Genomic DNA, 17427 nt, shown 5'->3' on the forward strand with positions numbered 1-17427 from the left:
GGCAACTGATGGCTTAGTTCTCCTTTCAAATAGCCAATCCTTTTTCCCGTATGTCTGACTGTATGTTTGTCTAGCACCTTGTCTGTCCAACTACCACAACACTGACTGGTTATATATGTGCCAGGATGACATGAGTTTGTCCCAGGCATGAACTCATCAACATTCTATCACTTCCGAAAGATAAAGAGGCTGTTTTCAGGCCAGTAGAAGATTCCCTTTTAAAGTTATCCTTCCCTTACCATTGCAGCAAGCCCTTCGAAGAGCCAACTTGCCCACTTGACCCCTTGGCTGCTGGCAGCCTGACATTCCTGCCATAAGAGGCTTCTCACCTCTTTATACCTGAATTCTTTCTATGTGTCTCATGGAAAATCAGGGAATTCAACCTTTTGACCAGTACTATGGATGGCCATGCGCCTGTGGAATGAGGACAATGTGACCCAGCTTCTACCAAACTCATGGCACTATTTTTGTACTAGGACATCTGCACATCACATGTTTATTAGCAATAATAGTAGGAGATATCCATAAACAGAGCTGCTCCATTATGAAGGGGGGGGGGGGGAGCGGGTAAATTCCACCAAAACTTAAAATTACTACTGAAAATATGTTTTATATAGTGAGTGTAGTATCATTATGACCATTGGTAATATATGATGTAACTTGTACCTTACACTATATATATATATGCTGTCATTTGTACATTATAAAAGGCAGTCATGCTATATACCCATGTTGACTAAATGTCGTAAAATGTTCGTTCAGCTGGTGACAGTCCAAACTCACACCATTTCCAAAACTCAGTCAGTCAATCTGGGGTCTATCACGAACTAGAGAAGCCATAGTCACATACCTTGGCTGATGACTGGCTGGTCACAGTCACTGAGAATGGCACGCTTGCATGCATACCATTATGCTCTTGATTGCACATTTGTATAGTTAATGATGAGGCAATACAGCCTCCATGTTATATTAGGAACTATTTTATGGTCACTTCTACTTAGTTGGAAAAGTATTACTGTATAAGCTATTGCTATTGAGTTGGGTATGGGAAAAACAATGTAGAAAAAATCCAGCAATCCGAGCAGTGGATTAATAAAATCTTCAAACTTTATTTCATCGTGTATTAAAAATTCAATCCATATTCATGAAGACGCAGTGACGGCAAACAAAGCGCATCACTATGAGCTGTTGCTACGCGTTTCGGAACAATGGGAAAAACAATGGCTCTACTACACAGTTGCACCACGTTGAAGGCTCCATTGGATTATAGCATGGGATCTGCATTGTAAGCACAACAATACAGAAACAACTTGAGGCTTACAGTGTGGCTCCCAGGTTTGGGCACCCCTGGGGCAACAGTGTCTTAGAAGTATAACTAGGATAGCCTTTAGAGGTGTGACCAAGATATAAGGGATGGAATTAGGGTGTGACATATATGTGCTGATTTCAGATGGAAGGTTTTTATTTACTACCTTAGGAGATGTTGTTCAATACTGTAGGTGTGTATGGACATATTTGTCACAGAAGTAACTGTTAGGGGGCATTCACACAGAGTAACACCGGGCGTGTATCACAGCCGTACACGCCGGCGTTACGGCAGACTGCTGAACACTTCCCATTCACTTCAATGGGAGTGCTCGTAAACGCCGCTGTTACGAGCACTCCCATTGAAGTGAATGGGAAGTGTTCGGCAGTCTGCCGTAACGCCGGCGTGTATGGCTGTGATACACGCCCGGCGTTACTCCGTGTGAATGCCCCCTTAGGGTTGTTTCAAACACAGAGTTTTTGGAAAAATGCCATTACAGGTTTTTATGCAGTTTTTAATTTTTAGCAAAAGCCACAAATGTTTCTCTACAATTCTCATTCTTTTTTTAACTTTCTTTTAGCTTTGACTCAAGTATACTGAAAATTCTGTCTTCCTATATATTTCACATTCCTTTTGTAACCATTCTTAGCTTTAGCTCAAAAAAGCTGCGTTTCTGCAATGTGGGGCCTTAGCCTCAATGTCAATAAAGTTTTCTGGAGGAATCCCTCAGGACTGTCCGCACCAGCAATAGTTCTAAACAAGAGGAATGCTCTTAAAAGACGCTATGTCCCCTTTAACTTTGAGACTTGAGAACTGTGCAAATGTCAACTTCATTTCCTATGTTATGTACTAGCTAAACAAAGGTCAGAGCAGCAGTATACTAAGAGGAAACTAATAAGGTGACATTAATAAGGGGAGAGGGCACAGATTATGTCTAGGATTTTTACAATAATTAATTTGATATTCTCTATGTACTGAGGATTTAGTCTCTTATATTCTAATTTCTCCTTGGGCTGCACAATGTAGATTTAGGATATAAGGTTACAGCACCTATAGAAAAAGTATCCTCTTTTTTGTGTTTTAATGTCTTGTATTATCAGAGGAAGTTACCGCGGATTTGGGGGTGGATTTCGTCCCGTATTAGGGACAGATTCCTCCTGGAATCCCCCTCTCATTGTATTCAATGGTAGGCAGAGATCGTAGTGTGATGCAAAAAAGAAGAAGCATCCTGCTCGAACTTGCTGCAGAGTCTTCGGCTCAAGACTCCCTGCTTAGGCCGATTCATCAGGGCTTAATCAGTAGTGGGATGCCGCGATGGAATGCTGATGTACTGCATTGGCGTTGCGGCTAGACCACAGCGAAAATGCCGACAGCGGAAAATGAAGAGAGTTTCCCTTCATTTTCCGCTGTGTGAACATACCCTAAATTTGTCTTTTCCATTTCACAACAAAGGTTAAAAAGTGAAATACTTAAAGAATATGTCAACTTTGCAGCAGGTCTTGATTTATAAATATTGTACCCTTGAATGTGTATTAAAGGTTTATGTATGGCCATGGTAACAGACTACAAACTGGCCCTGTGAGCTGAGCTCGCCATACACATTAGGTACACATACTATCTGATGTGTCAAGACAGATAAGCATATATTACAGCAGATGAAGATTGAGAAGTTGAGTTTCCAGCTTTCTTCCCATTCAGAACACATGCACCATTTAGGCAAGTGTACATATGTGTTTGAGAGGGGGGGGGGGCAGCTAGCCTGTGTGCATGGCCTGCTTAAGCCATAATCGGTTGGTGCCCATTATACTGGGTGATCACTGCTTCCTCTTCACAGGCCAGTGATGTCATGTTCATTCATCAAATGGCCTGAATGTAACTCAATTCCATTCAAGTGACTTGTAATACCAAGCACAGTCTTTGCATGGCACGGTGCTCGGTATTCATTGAAGAGGCCACAGTGCTCAACTGAATGCTGCAGGAGTTGGATCCCACCAATCAGATATTGATGATCTCTAAATCATCCTAAAGATAGGTCATCAATAGTCAATTTCCCAAAAACTCCATAACCCTGCAAGATGCCTAGCAAATAGATGTGGCCGTCAGCAGGATCTATAGCCACTGGATGAGTGTGCAGTTTAATCCTCTGGTAACACTCCTTCCTTACACCTATTTTTACCGCTTACCTTCCAAAAGCCAAAACTTTTTTATTTTCTCATTTACAGAGCTGAATAGGTTTAATTTAGCAGGGCAAATTGTGCTTCATAAGGGTACCATTTAATATTTGGTACAATGTACTGGGAATCTAGATAGAAATTCAGAATGAGATGGAATTAGAGAAAAATAGCATTGGAGCACCTTACTTCTGGGCTTCGTTTTTATGGCCTTCACTGTGCACCCATAATAACATGTTACTTGTATTCTACAGGTCAGTATGATTATAACACTGGCAAATTTATTTAGTGTTTGTTATGTGGTAACACCTTACAAAAATCCAAAACTCGTGGATGATATTGCAATGCATTTTCACAGACATGCACAATTATCACATGGAGTCATGGCTGTATAGGACAGTTTGTTGTACATGATACTGCAAACACATATGGTAAGTGTATATGCCACAGGGTTATTGCATACTTTTCCACAACCAGAAAAAATTCTTAGCAATAATTATTTTTAAGTGTGGGAGATGGTCAGATTAAACCTCTTGAAAGACATGAAGAGAACACACACTCCATTAAATATTGTATTTTGCCAGATTTATACCCAGGACTCCAATGCTGCAACCACTGAGCCACCCTGAGCATCACATATAGGACAGAATCTACCTCTAATGCTGCTGACCATAATCCACACTACATTAATAGATGACTGCTGCTTCTGAGAAGTAATGTTAGAGATAAGAAGAAGACATTATTAGAATATTAGGCAACCAACGCGCCTCATCCCTCGCAGTTTCTTTGACATATATTGTATCTTGATTTTTTTGCATTCTGTACCGCTTTGTTATAAATAAAGAATTGATAAAAAAAAAAAGAATATTAGGCAACCAGACAAGAAATAAGAAGGACTGGTCAGTGTATTCGGCCAGATGTACACTGTTCACTCATCTCCAGTGCTAAGAACTTTCAGTAACTTTGTATCCACATGTGTGACTGATATCAGCAGTGGCTTGTATAGCACTGCACTGTCTGATACTTTGTGTCAAAAAGACAAGTGTTGCAAGTTTGATACCTTTTACATATTACAATATTACATTTGCAAGCTTTCAATTCCCAGAGTCATCTTCTTTAGGCTATTACACATGAATTCATTTATACAAGCCTGGAGAAGGAGTCTCTTTGCTTTGAAAGCTTGCAAATAGAATTTTCTAGTTAGCCATTAAAGGTATCAAAGTGAAGATACTCCTAAAAGCCCAAGACTGCTCATTTCTATGCCATCTCTTTGCCGCTCACCAGTCTCAGGACAGAATATCTGCTCGGTGAAAGGCTAAAGGCGTGACTGTCTGGACATCAGCTATGTAAGGTAAGTAAATGACATCATGAGATGGGTAAAGAAATCTGGACTGAAGGGAGATAAATGTAAGGTGACGTGACAGGTCAGATATAGAAGACTCCAGAGACTGGAAGGAATACAGTCAACCATACACAGCATCTCTCTGCTGCTGGCGAATAACACTTTGACAATAACATGGTATGCGATTGCTAGAGAAGGATTTCATGTCATGGAGACTATACTCTGTCCTCTACATCAGATTGTACACAGCCGAGATTGTATGTGGCCTCTTGTCAAGGACCTAGCTATAAAGGGTCCAGAGGCAGCAGTTTATACTGTATGCTGGACACTGAGGGGCCCCCATACATTTTACTACTATCCTAAAAGATACAAGGTTGGTAGGGAACTGATTACAGAATTTTCATTAGGGTCCAGTAGCTTCAAGTTACATCTCTGCCTCCAGTTCCTCCAAGGGCACAACATCTTCCACAGGTAAGTAAAAATTTAACTTTTTAAAAAAAAAAACAAAAAAAACTTGTTTTATTGAAGAGTGCGTACCAAACACAATAATAAGACACAAGCATGTAACATATTATACAAGAAAAGCAATCAGGTACAAAAACAAAAAGCATACCCAAAGGAGAAAAAAATGCCACACTACCACCCCCCTCAGTCCATAGAAGGCTTGCGATGCAGCCCGCGTACCACAAACTTTCCAATAGGACCTATAAATTTCACTTTTAATGGTGGAAATAACACACTCAGCTTTCCCACAGCCCTGAATGATGCCTGTTTTTGCTGTGGTCCATGCCATGTCTCCTGTATCACTACAGAAATTTTAGATTCCCTTTACTTGTCATCTCTCGTCTTTCATTGGAATGATATTAAGCCAGCAAACTTCATGCAGGATGAAAATGGACATAACCTGCATCACTGAAGTGGGGATTGTCTAAGATGGTGTCTCCTCCTCCAATAAGATCCATGGAGTGGCAGGCATACACTTTTGTATGGCTCCTCAGGTGCTTCTGGGACAGGATTATGACTGGTGGAGCCTAGGGATTGTTATGTCCAAGATGCCACCTGTTTTATGTTGGGCTCATCAGCAAGATGGTGAAAATATCCATTGCCAGAGTTAAGGCAGATATTCCAGCATAACAGGATAACAGTGGAAAACAGTTGCTTAAAGAATTGCTGTATAAAAATCCTGAGAAGCGGGTAGGTGTAAACAGTAACATCAGAGACCATCCATTTCATAACACCGTCTTCTGCGAGGATCTGGAGATGAGAAGAGCACAGCCGCCATTTATACCACTCAAGGCATTTCTGTATAACACATATCTGCTCTGGCTGGAGGATCAGATCCTTCACCATGTGGTCGATTTCTCTTTTATTTCAGCAATCTAGACCCGGTAAGATCCTCCAAGATCCTCCTTGTCTAGTGACGATTTCTCCAGTATAGTCCTCTCCATGGTCTTCTCACTTCTATTCTTCAATCTCATTGCCCTCACCAATCACTTTGTCTCTGCACCTTCTTAGGGTGCATTCACACTGAGTCTATGCTCAGCTGATTCTGAACATAAAACACGTTCGGAATGAGCGCATACAAAGCAGATCCCATTCATCTCTATGGTAGCTGGCATACGTGCGCTCCCCATTGAAATGAATGGGAGGCTTTTTTCCCCTATTGCTTTCAATGTGATACGCGCGTATCACTGCTATTAGTAAATCTGATTGACAAATAATACAGCCTCCAATATGGCTTCCACAGGGGCAGAACTCCTACTATAGACCTATTGCAAAAGTGATTTGGTGATTTGCAGAAATTCACAGTTATATCAGTTAGAAATCAGATCAGAATAGACGTTGTCTTGTTAGTTCACTTGTCTATATTCACAACTGATAAAACTCACAATTCCCTCTTAGGTCTTGTAAGATCAGTTTGTGCCTAAGACCCAGAATTTTGTACGTCCTGACGCATGTTTGTGCTTTGCCTGAGACTTTGGCTGCCTACAATATCATCTCTCTGCCATCTTTATGCTGTCTATTTTCCATCAAGTAGTTTCCTTGAAACCTAGACAGCAACCTCTAATATTTGGATGGCATCAGACGTCACCACTTCCTAAAGACTCTCTACAGCCCCAGGAGTGACCTGTGTGTATTTTCCATCTCAGCACAGGCCGGATAAGTTACCTATCTCACATATATTACACACATACAAATAAGTGTAACTCAATACAAATACCACATTATTGCATTGATATTGCTGTGAAAAGATTAGCTAACCCTACTGGAGACACATACAACACAGTGGGTTATACAGTATGTACTAGCAGTGGACATTTTTAGTGCTCATATCTTAAAATCACTGACAACCATTAAACATTCATACGATGTCACATGTTATATTATATTATACTGTTTTCTGTTGTTGCAGAATTAAGATTTGTGGGGACCAGTGGACAAAACATTTATAAAGAGCCCCTTCCATGCATTTGAAAAGGAGATTAACACTGTCATCTATCTATAATGGTACCATATACGGCTGAATTTATACTGCCCTACGGTGTCATATAAAACTAAAACAGTGCCCAAATAAAAGGGCCATACAATTGCCAAATAATAGTGTAATGCAGTTTACTTATAATACTGCCATTTACCGCTATATAGTGCCATACAGTGATGTAATAATGTATCCATATGGTATCAAATAATAGTGCAGTTACTGGGATTGATTGTTGTACATTACAAGAAACTGAAAAATGTAAAATAACAATTTTTATAACAAAAAAAATTAAATCCTCATTGTCACATAAAGTACATAAAGTACTAATGTTACTCTATTCTGTATCGGCACTTGATATCTCCCTCTATTCTGCTATGACAGTAATTTTGTGGAAGTAAATTGATTTTCTGACATATTTTTTGACTGATGGCCTATCCTTTAATTCCTAATAAGTTTGGAACATGCATTGGACTGAAGGCAAATCTTTCTGACAGCCACGGTTATATGCAGATCTCCTGAACAAGTGAATCGAGAGACGCACGCAGGGCCTTTTCTTGAGACAGATGTGAGTCATAGACAAACGGCTTTAATCTAATAAAGCATTTATGGCGTATCCTATGAATAAAGCCATAAATGGTTATATTTTACCTTTAAGGAACATTATGTGATGTGGGTATGATTATACATATGGAGAGTTAAGATCCATGTCCTGATCTCTATATTTGAGACCTGTAGAAGTTACACGTGCAGCTAAAGGTTGCCTCCATTAGGTGTTGTTATGCCCCCCTTGAGGGATAGCTAGAAGCTTCTGGGTTTCATTTGAGCCCCCTACTCTAATGCAACATTTATAACACTGACCTGCTCATTGGCAACATTTTACCCTCTTTGGCTGCACGGCCCTCATGTGACGGTGACCTCTGCACACTACACCCTATCCCAGGGGTCAGCAACCTTCGGCACTACAGCTGGTGTGAGACTACAACTCCCATCATGCGCCATTCACTTCCATAGAAGTTCCAAGAACAGCAGAGCAAGTATGCATGCTGGGAGTTGTAGTTTCACAACAGCTGGAGTGCCGAAGGTTGCCTGCCCCTGCCCTAGCCAATAATAAATAATATAATGACATTAGAGATGATGATGAATGGAAGCACCTGGCACGTACACTTTGCCGGCGGCCGGTCGCCGTGCCAGGTGCTTCCATTAATTTCTATGGGAGCGTGCTGTTCGGAACGGTTGATCCGAACAGTGTTCGCTCATCTCTAAATGACATAAGCTAGGTCACTATTAGATTTCCCCATCTTTCACTTTCTTAACCTGCTCCTATGTTTTGAGAGAAAGTGGTTCTTTGTAATTGGCGGACACTGGAGACAGGAGACAGAAGGAAAGTGTGTAATATATTTATTATGATCTATGACGTGTTAGAAATTACAATTATAAAACATGAAATAAATACTTATAAATAAATAAATATGAACAGGATCGTAATAAATAGAAAAGTAATGTTTCGGTGAGACATCTTGGTAGGGGCCTCAAGCAGTGCATGATTCTCCCACTTTTTCATTGTGTCAAAATCTTCTGGACCCTGAAGGTAGAAAAGACAAGAATGATCAAACCGATGTGGAAAAAAATTCTGAAAAAAATTACAGGATAAAAAAATCTGCATTACTGAGGAGACCTCACTATTCGTAGGAACACATGTATTAGAATTGTCCACAGCAACCAATCAAGGCTTAGCTTTCATTTTCTAAACTGGAGGGGGAAACTTTGGTTGCTAGAGGAAACAAGGCCACAGTGGAGCCATTTTGTCTTTGATTAACACCACCATTGTTATTGATATATATGCCTGCCACCATTACCTGTAGAGGTGATTGATATTGATCTATACATGATAGTGATAGATGGCTTCATTTTATAAATTGTGCTAGTAAAAGATGGACGCTGCTGACCGCGGCAGCCAGTCAGATTGATGAATGTACGCTGGTCAATGATAGTTTACTATGGGTAATAAGGACGCTGATGGCACAAGGCCTTTGATTGACAATCCTGCTCCTACTATGTAATATGGTGCAGGCTACCAATTTCTGTATAGAGAAATGGAAAAAATATTGGCTGAATCTTTGATGCCATTTGTATGTCCTATAGTGTTGGGGAAGGGGCTTGATAAATAGCATTGCTATGAACGGCCTTCTCTGTCAATGCATTTACATCAGAATCTTTTATTGATAAATATCTTTCTGCTTCATGGCAGCTTTTATTAATAAATGTAGCAGAATCTCTGAAAATCTATACACCAGTCATGATCCTGTATGGCCAGGTATCAGTACCATATACATCAGTGTATATATATATATATATATATATATATATATATATATATATATATATATAATCATTTCCAGTCCACTTCCACTAGTCAACCCAAAAGTGTAGTGTAGAGTAGATATTATTATGTATTACTATTGTTAGAACATATAAGATGTAGCAGAGCTGAATGTGTCGTCTGCTCAACTCTTGGTGATATGGAAATGTAATTTTACAGGTAAATCTATTGCATTATTTCTGTTTACAGTTATCTATACTGTACTGTGTATCTATTCTCAATATGGGCAATATCCTATATATTGTCGCTCTCGAGTTGTTGTGGTACCACAAGTACTATCATTACATATAATGGCATGTTGGGTGTAGTACTTTGCACTAGGAACTACCCACGCAGAATTTTACTTGGTGAATCAAAGTAATGTACATTTATATACATAGTTATTATATATTCCAGTATTGGAACTAGATATCCCAGCACTCTCCTGCTGAAACTAAGTTCCCAATAACTACAGAGTAACAATGTAAAGCTCATCTTACCATTGCAGCCCAGTCCACTGAAGGAATCAATCCGGTCAATCCTTCTCCCAAAGCAGCCTAAACCCCTCATCATTTTGGGGCTTTGCAGTGATCTCATCCCTTTGAGGATGGAATTGTTGATTGAGAAGGACTTGCTGCGAACCCCTCTGGACTCTGGAGATATTTGGGTTCCAGCCTCTTCTGGGGTCATTGCTTGTTCACGGTCATCCAATTTGATCTCCAGGGTGCTGGGATTTGACTGTTGTAAATCTTCAATGGCTGACAGTTTTTCCTCTAGTCTCTCTAGGACATCCTATGTAAAGAATGTAGAATATGTCATGTTTCGGAGTCCCTGCCCTAAATACAAACTGATTCAATGACGTAAAACTACAACAACCAGCAAACCCAGCTCCAAAAAGATTAACACTCAATTTTTATTCCGTGCTTCTATAGATATTGGGGCACTATAGAGATCAGCATGTTCTGCTTCTTAAGATGCTTACAATTATGCTACGCATTCTTTATATATTACTGCACTATAGCTCTCAGCCTGTCCTACCTTTAAACCTATGCATGTTCTAGCCATCTATTCTCCTAATCCCATACCCATGTAGAACTAAACCTCAGCATGCTGTACACCTGCACAAATTTGATAATGTATAGGACAATGTATTAATCCAACTTGCTCTGTGCCCTGTATCATCCCTATGTATAGATCATTAGCTTACTCTCACCTATATGGTGTAGAACTACAAGATCCAGAATGCCAAGGAATTATACAACACTCTACATTACCCATACCTATCCAGACACACTGTACCCTGACCAATGAGATCCATTACCCATAGTTATAAATATAACCCATGTAATCCCAGTGATATTAGTTTGCCTAAAGCCACTACCTACATAGAGCAACTAGTGCAGAGAAATGTCTAATCTTTTGCTTACCTTGAAGGAGTCCAGCTCCCTGTCAGTGTCTGGATCAGCTATAGGGTGAGCTGCGCAGGAGAGCAGCTGCAGGGTGGCACAGAGCAGAGTGCAGAAAGCAGAAAGCTTCATTTCCATTGTCAGCAGGTAATAGAATAAACTGGTGGCTTGTTCTCTGTGGAGTTGATGATGTCCCTGCAGCTGTAGGTGACTCCCTCTCTCTATTCCCCCCAGTGATCTGGAGCTTGTACCAAACCCCTCTCCCATTTATACCACCTACCCTGTGACCTGTTATCTGCAGCCTTATCTAGCCAGCATTTTTCAGACAGCAGTGTGTGCAGGGCTGTCCAGGAAAGATTCCCATAAAGGGTCCTGCTAGTGGAATGTGCCCCCCCACCTCCTCCTTACTCCTACACCCCCATTCTCCATCCTGTGACACCAGCACCAGGTGCTAATCCCAAAACCCAACTAAATTAGGAGATTTGTGTTCTGTACAGAGGAAATAATTGATGGCCCCTCACAGCTTCCCATAGATTGTCCATTCACTAGATTCAGTTCACATTGACGTCTATGGTCTGTCCTCCCTAGAACAAGCAATTAGCTTTTACACCATGGAGAGAAAAGAGAGTGACCTCACTCCATTGATATATGACTTTGCCAGGACTCAATGTTCCTGTAGTACATTCACTATGGCATCTCTGACATAGTTATCCCTGACCATTTGTATCTACTTAGTTTGGGAGAAAAGTGCAGAATTTAATATCTCTGACAGATTGTTCATCCTGAGCCACCTGGTTCAGGAATAGAATACTTGAAGTGTGGCCCTTACACAAGCCATGCAGAAAGAAGCAGAAAGGTTTGTAACAATGAATACCACTGCTGATGTAGTTGTTACCATTTATGACCTATGGAAAGCTGAGTGACCACCCACATGGGCAGTAATGGGGGAATTAGTGGGTATTATCCAGCAACTATTACCCATGTAGACCACAATAACCTCAGGGTACTACAATATAGACCTTATTTCTTTATGTATATAGTATGTGGGTTAATTTATATTTCCATCGATTTTACCTTCCCATCGGTTTACTATATATTCTAGCGCATTGAGAGTTGTAGTATAGGGATCACTAGAGACTAGTCAATGGCACATCTGTTCTGAGTTGTAAATATAATTCTATTACATAATATACTGTATGTAACATTCTGTATTAAGGTGATGTTCCTGGCTCTTCTGTATCAGATCTGTCTTCTGGCTTCCAGGTGTCAGTGAGTTTTGCCAATTATCGCAAAACGTTCTCTCCTTGTAATGCAATTTATAGTTTATTTTTAACTTCATCATTTCTCAGGAATGTGATATTGTCTTGAAGACGCAAGACAAGAACCTTTTATGGCTCTTGGATTGTTTTACTAAAATTTAACGGAGGGATGGACAAAGCTGAGTAGATAGATAGATAGATAGATAGATAGATAGATAGATAGATAGGCTAATGATAGATAGACAGATAGATAGATGTTAGAAGAGTTGTTACGGTGGGTATAACATCAGTACAGGGTATGGGGCGTATGATGAAGTTTCTGTGTTCTGTACACTTCTTTGAAATGCAAACCAATCTTGTGCAAGCAGGTTCTGTTTGATGCTGCTCCTTTGATATATCTTGATAACACCGTACACATCACCCACTGACCTTGGAGGCGCCTTGATATTGAAATATGACATACAGAGGTCATTTCTTATTCACATGCTTCTTAGATGAGACACTTTGGCTGCAGAATTACTGCTATAGGTCACTGTATGGCTGTGGCTCCTAATAACTTCATGATGGAAGTTCTGACCAAGTGCATGTGAAGAATTCTGTTTCATCACTTGTGTACAGGTCACATGCTGTGACTTGGCTCTGATGGAAGTGATACACAACATTCTGCTGTAGCTACTATTATATGAGGTGTAACCGGACTAAACTGTCCCAAATCTGTTATTACAATACACAAAATAGCTTAAGAGAAAAATATCAAATCTTTCTACCTATATTGGCCTTAGCATAGCAATAGTTTGTTGTGTTCCAGCACGCCAACACCAGCTTGTTATTACAAGACTATAGTCCTGCTCCTGTCTGCCATCTTGAATGTTCAAGTCTTGGTGCCATTTAAGAATATGGGATTGTGAATCAAACTTTGTGGAGGCAGATAGAGATGAGTGAATACCATTCGATCGAGTAGGTATTCGATCAAATATTAAGGTATTCGACATATTCGATTTCGAATATCACATGGTAAACATAGTAGAAATTCGTATCCCCTCCCACCTTCCCTGGTGTTTTTTTTGCACCAATAACTGTGAAGGGAAGGTGGAACAGGAAGCAGGAAAACGTAGGCATCGAAAAAAAATAGGAAAAAGTCATTGGCTGCTAAATCAGGTGACCTCGGATTTATAAGAATAGTGTCAGTCATATTCGTGTCAGATGCGGTTTGGCGAGATAGGGAAAGACATCGGAGTGAGGGTCAGATAGTGATTAGCTTCTGCTAGGCAGGAAAACTGAAAACAAAAAGCTCTTTTCAGAGCTATACTGCAGGAAGAGTGTATATACTCAACCATATATACACTCAGCCTGCTAAAATTTCACAAAAGCCCTTTTTAGGGCTCAAATTCATTACAAGTGGTATACACTATATACCTGTCCTATAGGGGTGAGAAGAAAGCTTAATACTGTCATCACCTGTACACATCTGAAAATGCGTCAGGGTATCACAAAGGGACGGGGATGGGGACGAGGACGGGGACGTGAAAATCCAGCTGGGGATTCTGGCCACAGTCGAGCTACTGCGGATCCAATGGCTACTGTAGAGGGGCAGCCAGCAGTTCGCTCATCCACAACGTCAAGCAGGGTGCAGGGTACCCCACTGACGAGGCCCGAGCACCAGGAACCGATGTTACAGTGGATAGCGGATATTGCTTCCAGAGGCATTTGCACCAGCCAGTCATCCACTACCTCCAGCCGTGTAGTAACACAACAGTCTGCCCCTCCTAGCGATGTAGTGGTTGTAAACCCGCAACCAGCATGTCCCGTCCTCAGTGCTAATGATGAGACACAGTTCCATGTTTCTGTGCCAGCTAACAAGTTCCTCATCCTCCTTCTCGTCCTCCTCCTCCAACACCGTCACCATCACTGTTAAAAACTAATTAAAATAACCCCATTAAGGCTCACAAATAATTTTTTTAGGGCTCACCCCAAGAGCCTGAAAATTAATTTTTTAGGGCTTATCTCAAGGGCCTGAAAATTTATATTTTAGGGCTCACCCCATGGGCCAAAAACTAAAACTCTGCTGGTTAAAGGCTCAACTCACTTCAAGGGTCAAAAACTAAAACTCTGCTGGTGCAAGGCTTAACTGACTTCAAGGGCCTAATACTCTGCTGGTTCAAGGCTCAACTCACCCCAAGAGCCTGAAGCTAAGTTTGGGAGGGCTCACCCCGAGGGCCTGAAAAGTAAATTTTTGTATGGCTCAGCTTAAGGGACTCTAACTTAATTTTGAAGGGCTCACGTGAAGGGCCAGAACAGTAATTTTTGGAGGTCTCACCACATCACACACATAAACAATGACAGTTAAGGGTGGGGGCTGTTGGATTTCCCATTACCTATGCCATCTGCGATTGTCATGAGCAACATGATTTAAAGGGGTGCATGCTAATGTTTCTTTAGCTTAAAATTTGTGTTTCTGTCCATATTAATGTAGAGGAAAGAAGGTTTCCAAGTATTTTTACACTTTCATAGGGGTTCTATTGAGTGTGGAAAGTGTCTATTTGATAGGCTGTGATAGTGGGGTAATACTGTGACTTGGGCATGTTAGATGCCCCCAGACATGCTTCTCCTGCTGTCCCAGTTGCATTCCAGAGGTGTTGGCATCATTTCCTGGGGTGTCATTGAGGACTTGGTGACTCTCCTTAGTCAAATAGTAGTTTCCCCTGAAACGAGGCTTTTTTCCCCATAGACTATAATGGGATTCAATATTCGGTCGAATAGTCGAATATTGAGGGTGTACTCGAAACGAATATCAAATATTGAATATTTTACCACTCGCTCATCTCTAGAGGCAGATGCAACATAATAGAAAGGGTTAATACATTCTTGGGTTTCAATTTGAATACGAAAGTACTGTGGTTGGTAAATATATCAATGGGTTTGGTAGTTTTTATTAAGTAGGCGCGGGCTTGGAGGAATTTGTCGAATTCCTTTTTATTAATATTGTACGGTAACTTGCAAAACAACATAAGGAATTGTTATTATATAGATTGTTTATGTAGAGAATCCCTAATTCTTCTAAAGTCCGATATGACGGTTTCCATCAGCCTGTTGGGACTGAATTTGGACAGAATCCTCCAACCATTTAGAATAGTATTGTGCCATATACTGTTTCATCTTTAGTGCAAACTGGAAATCATCCACAATCCCAAAAATATAGGATATAATACAAAGGGTTAATAGGTCTTTTCATTCTGAGTACATATATGCATTTAACTAACAGAAAAAGCAAATTTATGGATGCTTGGAATTTGTCTAAATTTGCTAAACCCTTACCCTTATAAGTCACTCTGTGTCCTACCTATCTGTCTGTCACAAAACAACACACTGTCATACCAAGAGTCCGTACTGCTGCAAGCGAAATGTCGATGATACAATTCATAGAGTAAAATAACAATTAAATCTGTACTGTGTATGTCCCAGACCAAAACCAGAATATGGGGCAGATTTATCAATACTGTATAACTTTGCACTGTGAAACTATGAATCTCATTCATAGTTTTAGACACATTTCTGAATCTGTCATACAGACCTTCATAAATATGGAGTGTTGCTTCAAAATTCAGAATCACCAGGAGACAAATATTTGGCACAAAATATGTAGACAAAATCTTAATTTGCAGGCTGTAAGGAACAAATATTTGGCACATGCATCAAATAAGAGATAAGCAGACAATAACATAAGCAGACACAAATCATCCCTCGCTTATTAGGACAAATATGTAGCTCACGACAGGAATTTTTGGTGGATGAAGTAAATTGTCATAAATTCTTTACACCTTTTTAAACTTGGTCTACTTTGCCCAGGAAATATACGCCATATCCGTTCTGTTCTGTTCCATAAATGTGTCATAAATTTAGGCACTTCTAAACCTTGCCTAGTCTGCACTAAACCTCGCCCATTCTGGTGCACATTTTTCAAAAATTCTCAAAACAGTCTTATTTTTATTTTCTTTCTGGTGCACAGCCTACTATTATAAATGTGAAAGTTTGTATGTTTGTATGTTTGTTACTCAATCACGCAAAAACGGCTGAACGGATTTTGGATGAAATTTGGCACATAGATAGTTTGTAACCTCGTTTAAAACATAGGCTATTTCTTATCCCAGTAAATGACATGGCTTCAAAACTGTTATGAATTTATGTTCATATACTATATTGAACTGCTCTTGCCTGCAGTACTATCTCAGCTAATTGGAGTTTGCTGTTAACGGCTAGTCTGCTATCTCTCTATGTAAAGACACAGATAACACTGAGTCCATTGTGAACAAGTATTTGCATATTATCTGATCTGCTCCAGGCAGCCCCTTTAATCCATATTGGAAGTTTGCCAATTTTAACCATGCTGGCAAACAGAAAATTTAATTTGTTGCAAAATTCTAAAACCATGATAGCTATGAAGGTAGCCAGAAGTCACAGACGTCTCCTCAAGCGGAGCTCAGGAGAATTGAGTCAAGTGGCTCTTAGAGCAGCCAAAACGCCGGAGCAGGCGGATCATCAAGGCCAACAACACACTCATTATATAGCCAGCTGCTGAGATACTGGAACAATCACAGGCATGGTGCGAGGAACTAGTTTAGCAGCTGGCCATTTTCAGAGTTGCCAAAATGCCAGAGTAGGCGGATCATCTATGCCAACAACGCGCTCATTATATGGTGTTCCAGCCAGCTGCTGAGATTCCGGAACAATTACAGGCACCACGTGAAGAACAAGTTCAGCAGAAGGACAGCTTGAGAACTGCCGAAACGCCAGTACAAGTGAACCATCGACGGCAGCAATTTGCTGAATATAGGTGGATCATCAATGCCAAAAACACACAGACGAAGTCACGGGCAGAGACTAGTCGTTCATAAATATGTCGTAAATGTTGTGTACTATGAATTTTGAAGCAAATGTAGACAGAAAAGTGTCGGACTTAGATTGATAAATGTTCCCTAATGTATTCATACTAATCGTGCTCTTTTTGTATTAGTACAACTAGTACAAACTAGTACAATTTCTATTTCTATTTCTCCTTACTACTATGCCCCCCTCCAATGATTTGTTTTACATTAATGTGGTAT

The 17427-nt window shown here is 40.3% G+C and overlaps 1 protein-coding gene across 1 annotated transcript; it reads right to left on the reverse strand.

Moving 5' to 3' along the window:
* Positions 1-8724: 8724 nt before the first annotated feature.
* NPPB (natriuretic peptide B) lies at positions 8725-11404 on the reverse strand. The gene is made up of 3 exons (XM_075278540.1): positions 11088-11404; positions 10161-10452; positions 8725-8883 (listed from the first exon to the last, which is right to left on the reverse strand). Exons 1-3 carry the CDS (start codon positions 11331-11333, stop codon positions 8867-8869), a joined length of 555 nt encoding a protein of 184 aa, XP_075134641.1. The 5' UTR covers positions 11334-11404; the 3' UTR covers positions 8725-8866.
* Positions 11405-17427: the final 6023 nt, after the last annotated feature.

This window comes from Leptodactylus fuscus, chromosome 6 (genome assembly GCF_031893055.1).
Source record: "Leptodactylus fuscus isolate aLepFus1 chromosome 6, aLepFus1.hap2, whole genome shotgun sequence".
Lineage (NCBI taxonomy): Eukaryota > Metazoa > Chordata > Amphibia > Anura > Leptodactylidae > Leptodactylus > Leptodactylus fuscus.

Coding starts and splice junctions, on each gene's coding strand:
- NPPB (XM_075278540.1), bottom strand. CDS start 11,333: ATGGGAGAGGGGTTTGGTACAAGCTCCAGATCACTGGGGGGAATAGAG. Junction 10,453..11,087: donor GGGAGCTGGACTCCTTCAAG/GTAAGCAAAAGA, acceptor TTCTTTACATAG/GATGTCCTAGAGAGACTAGA.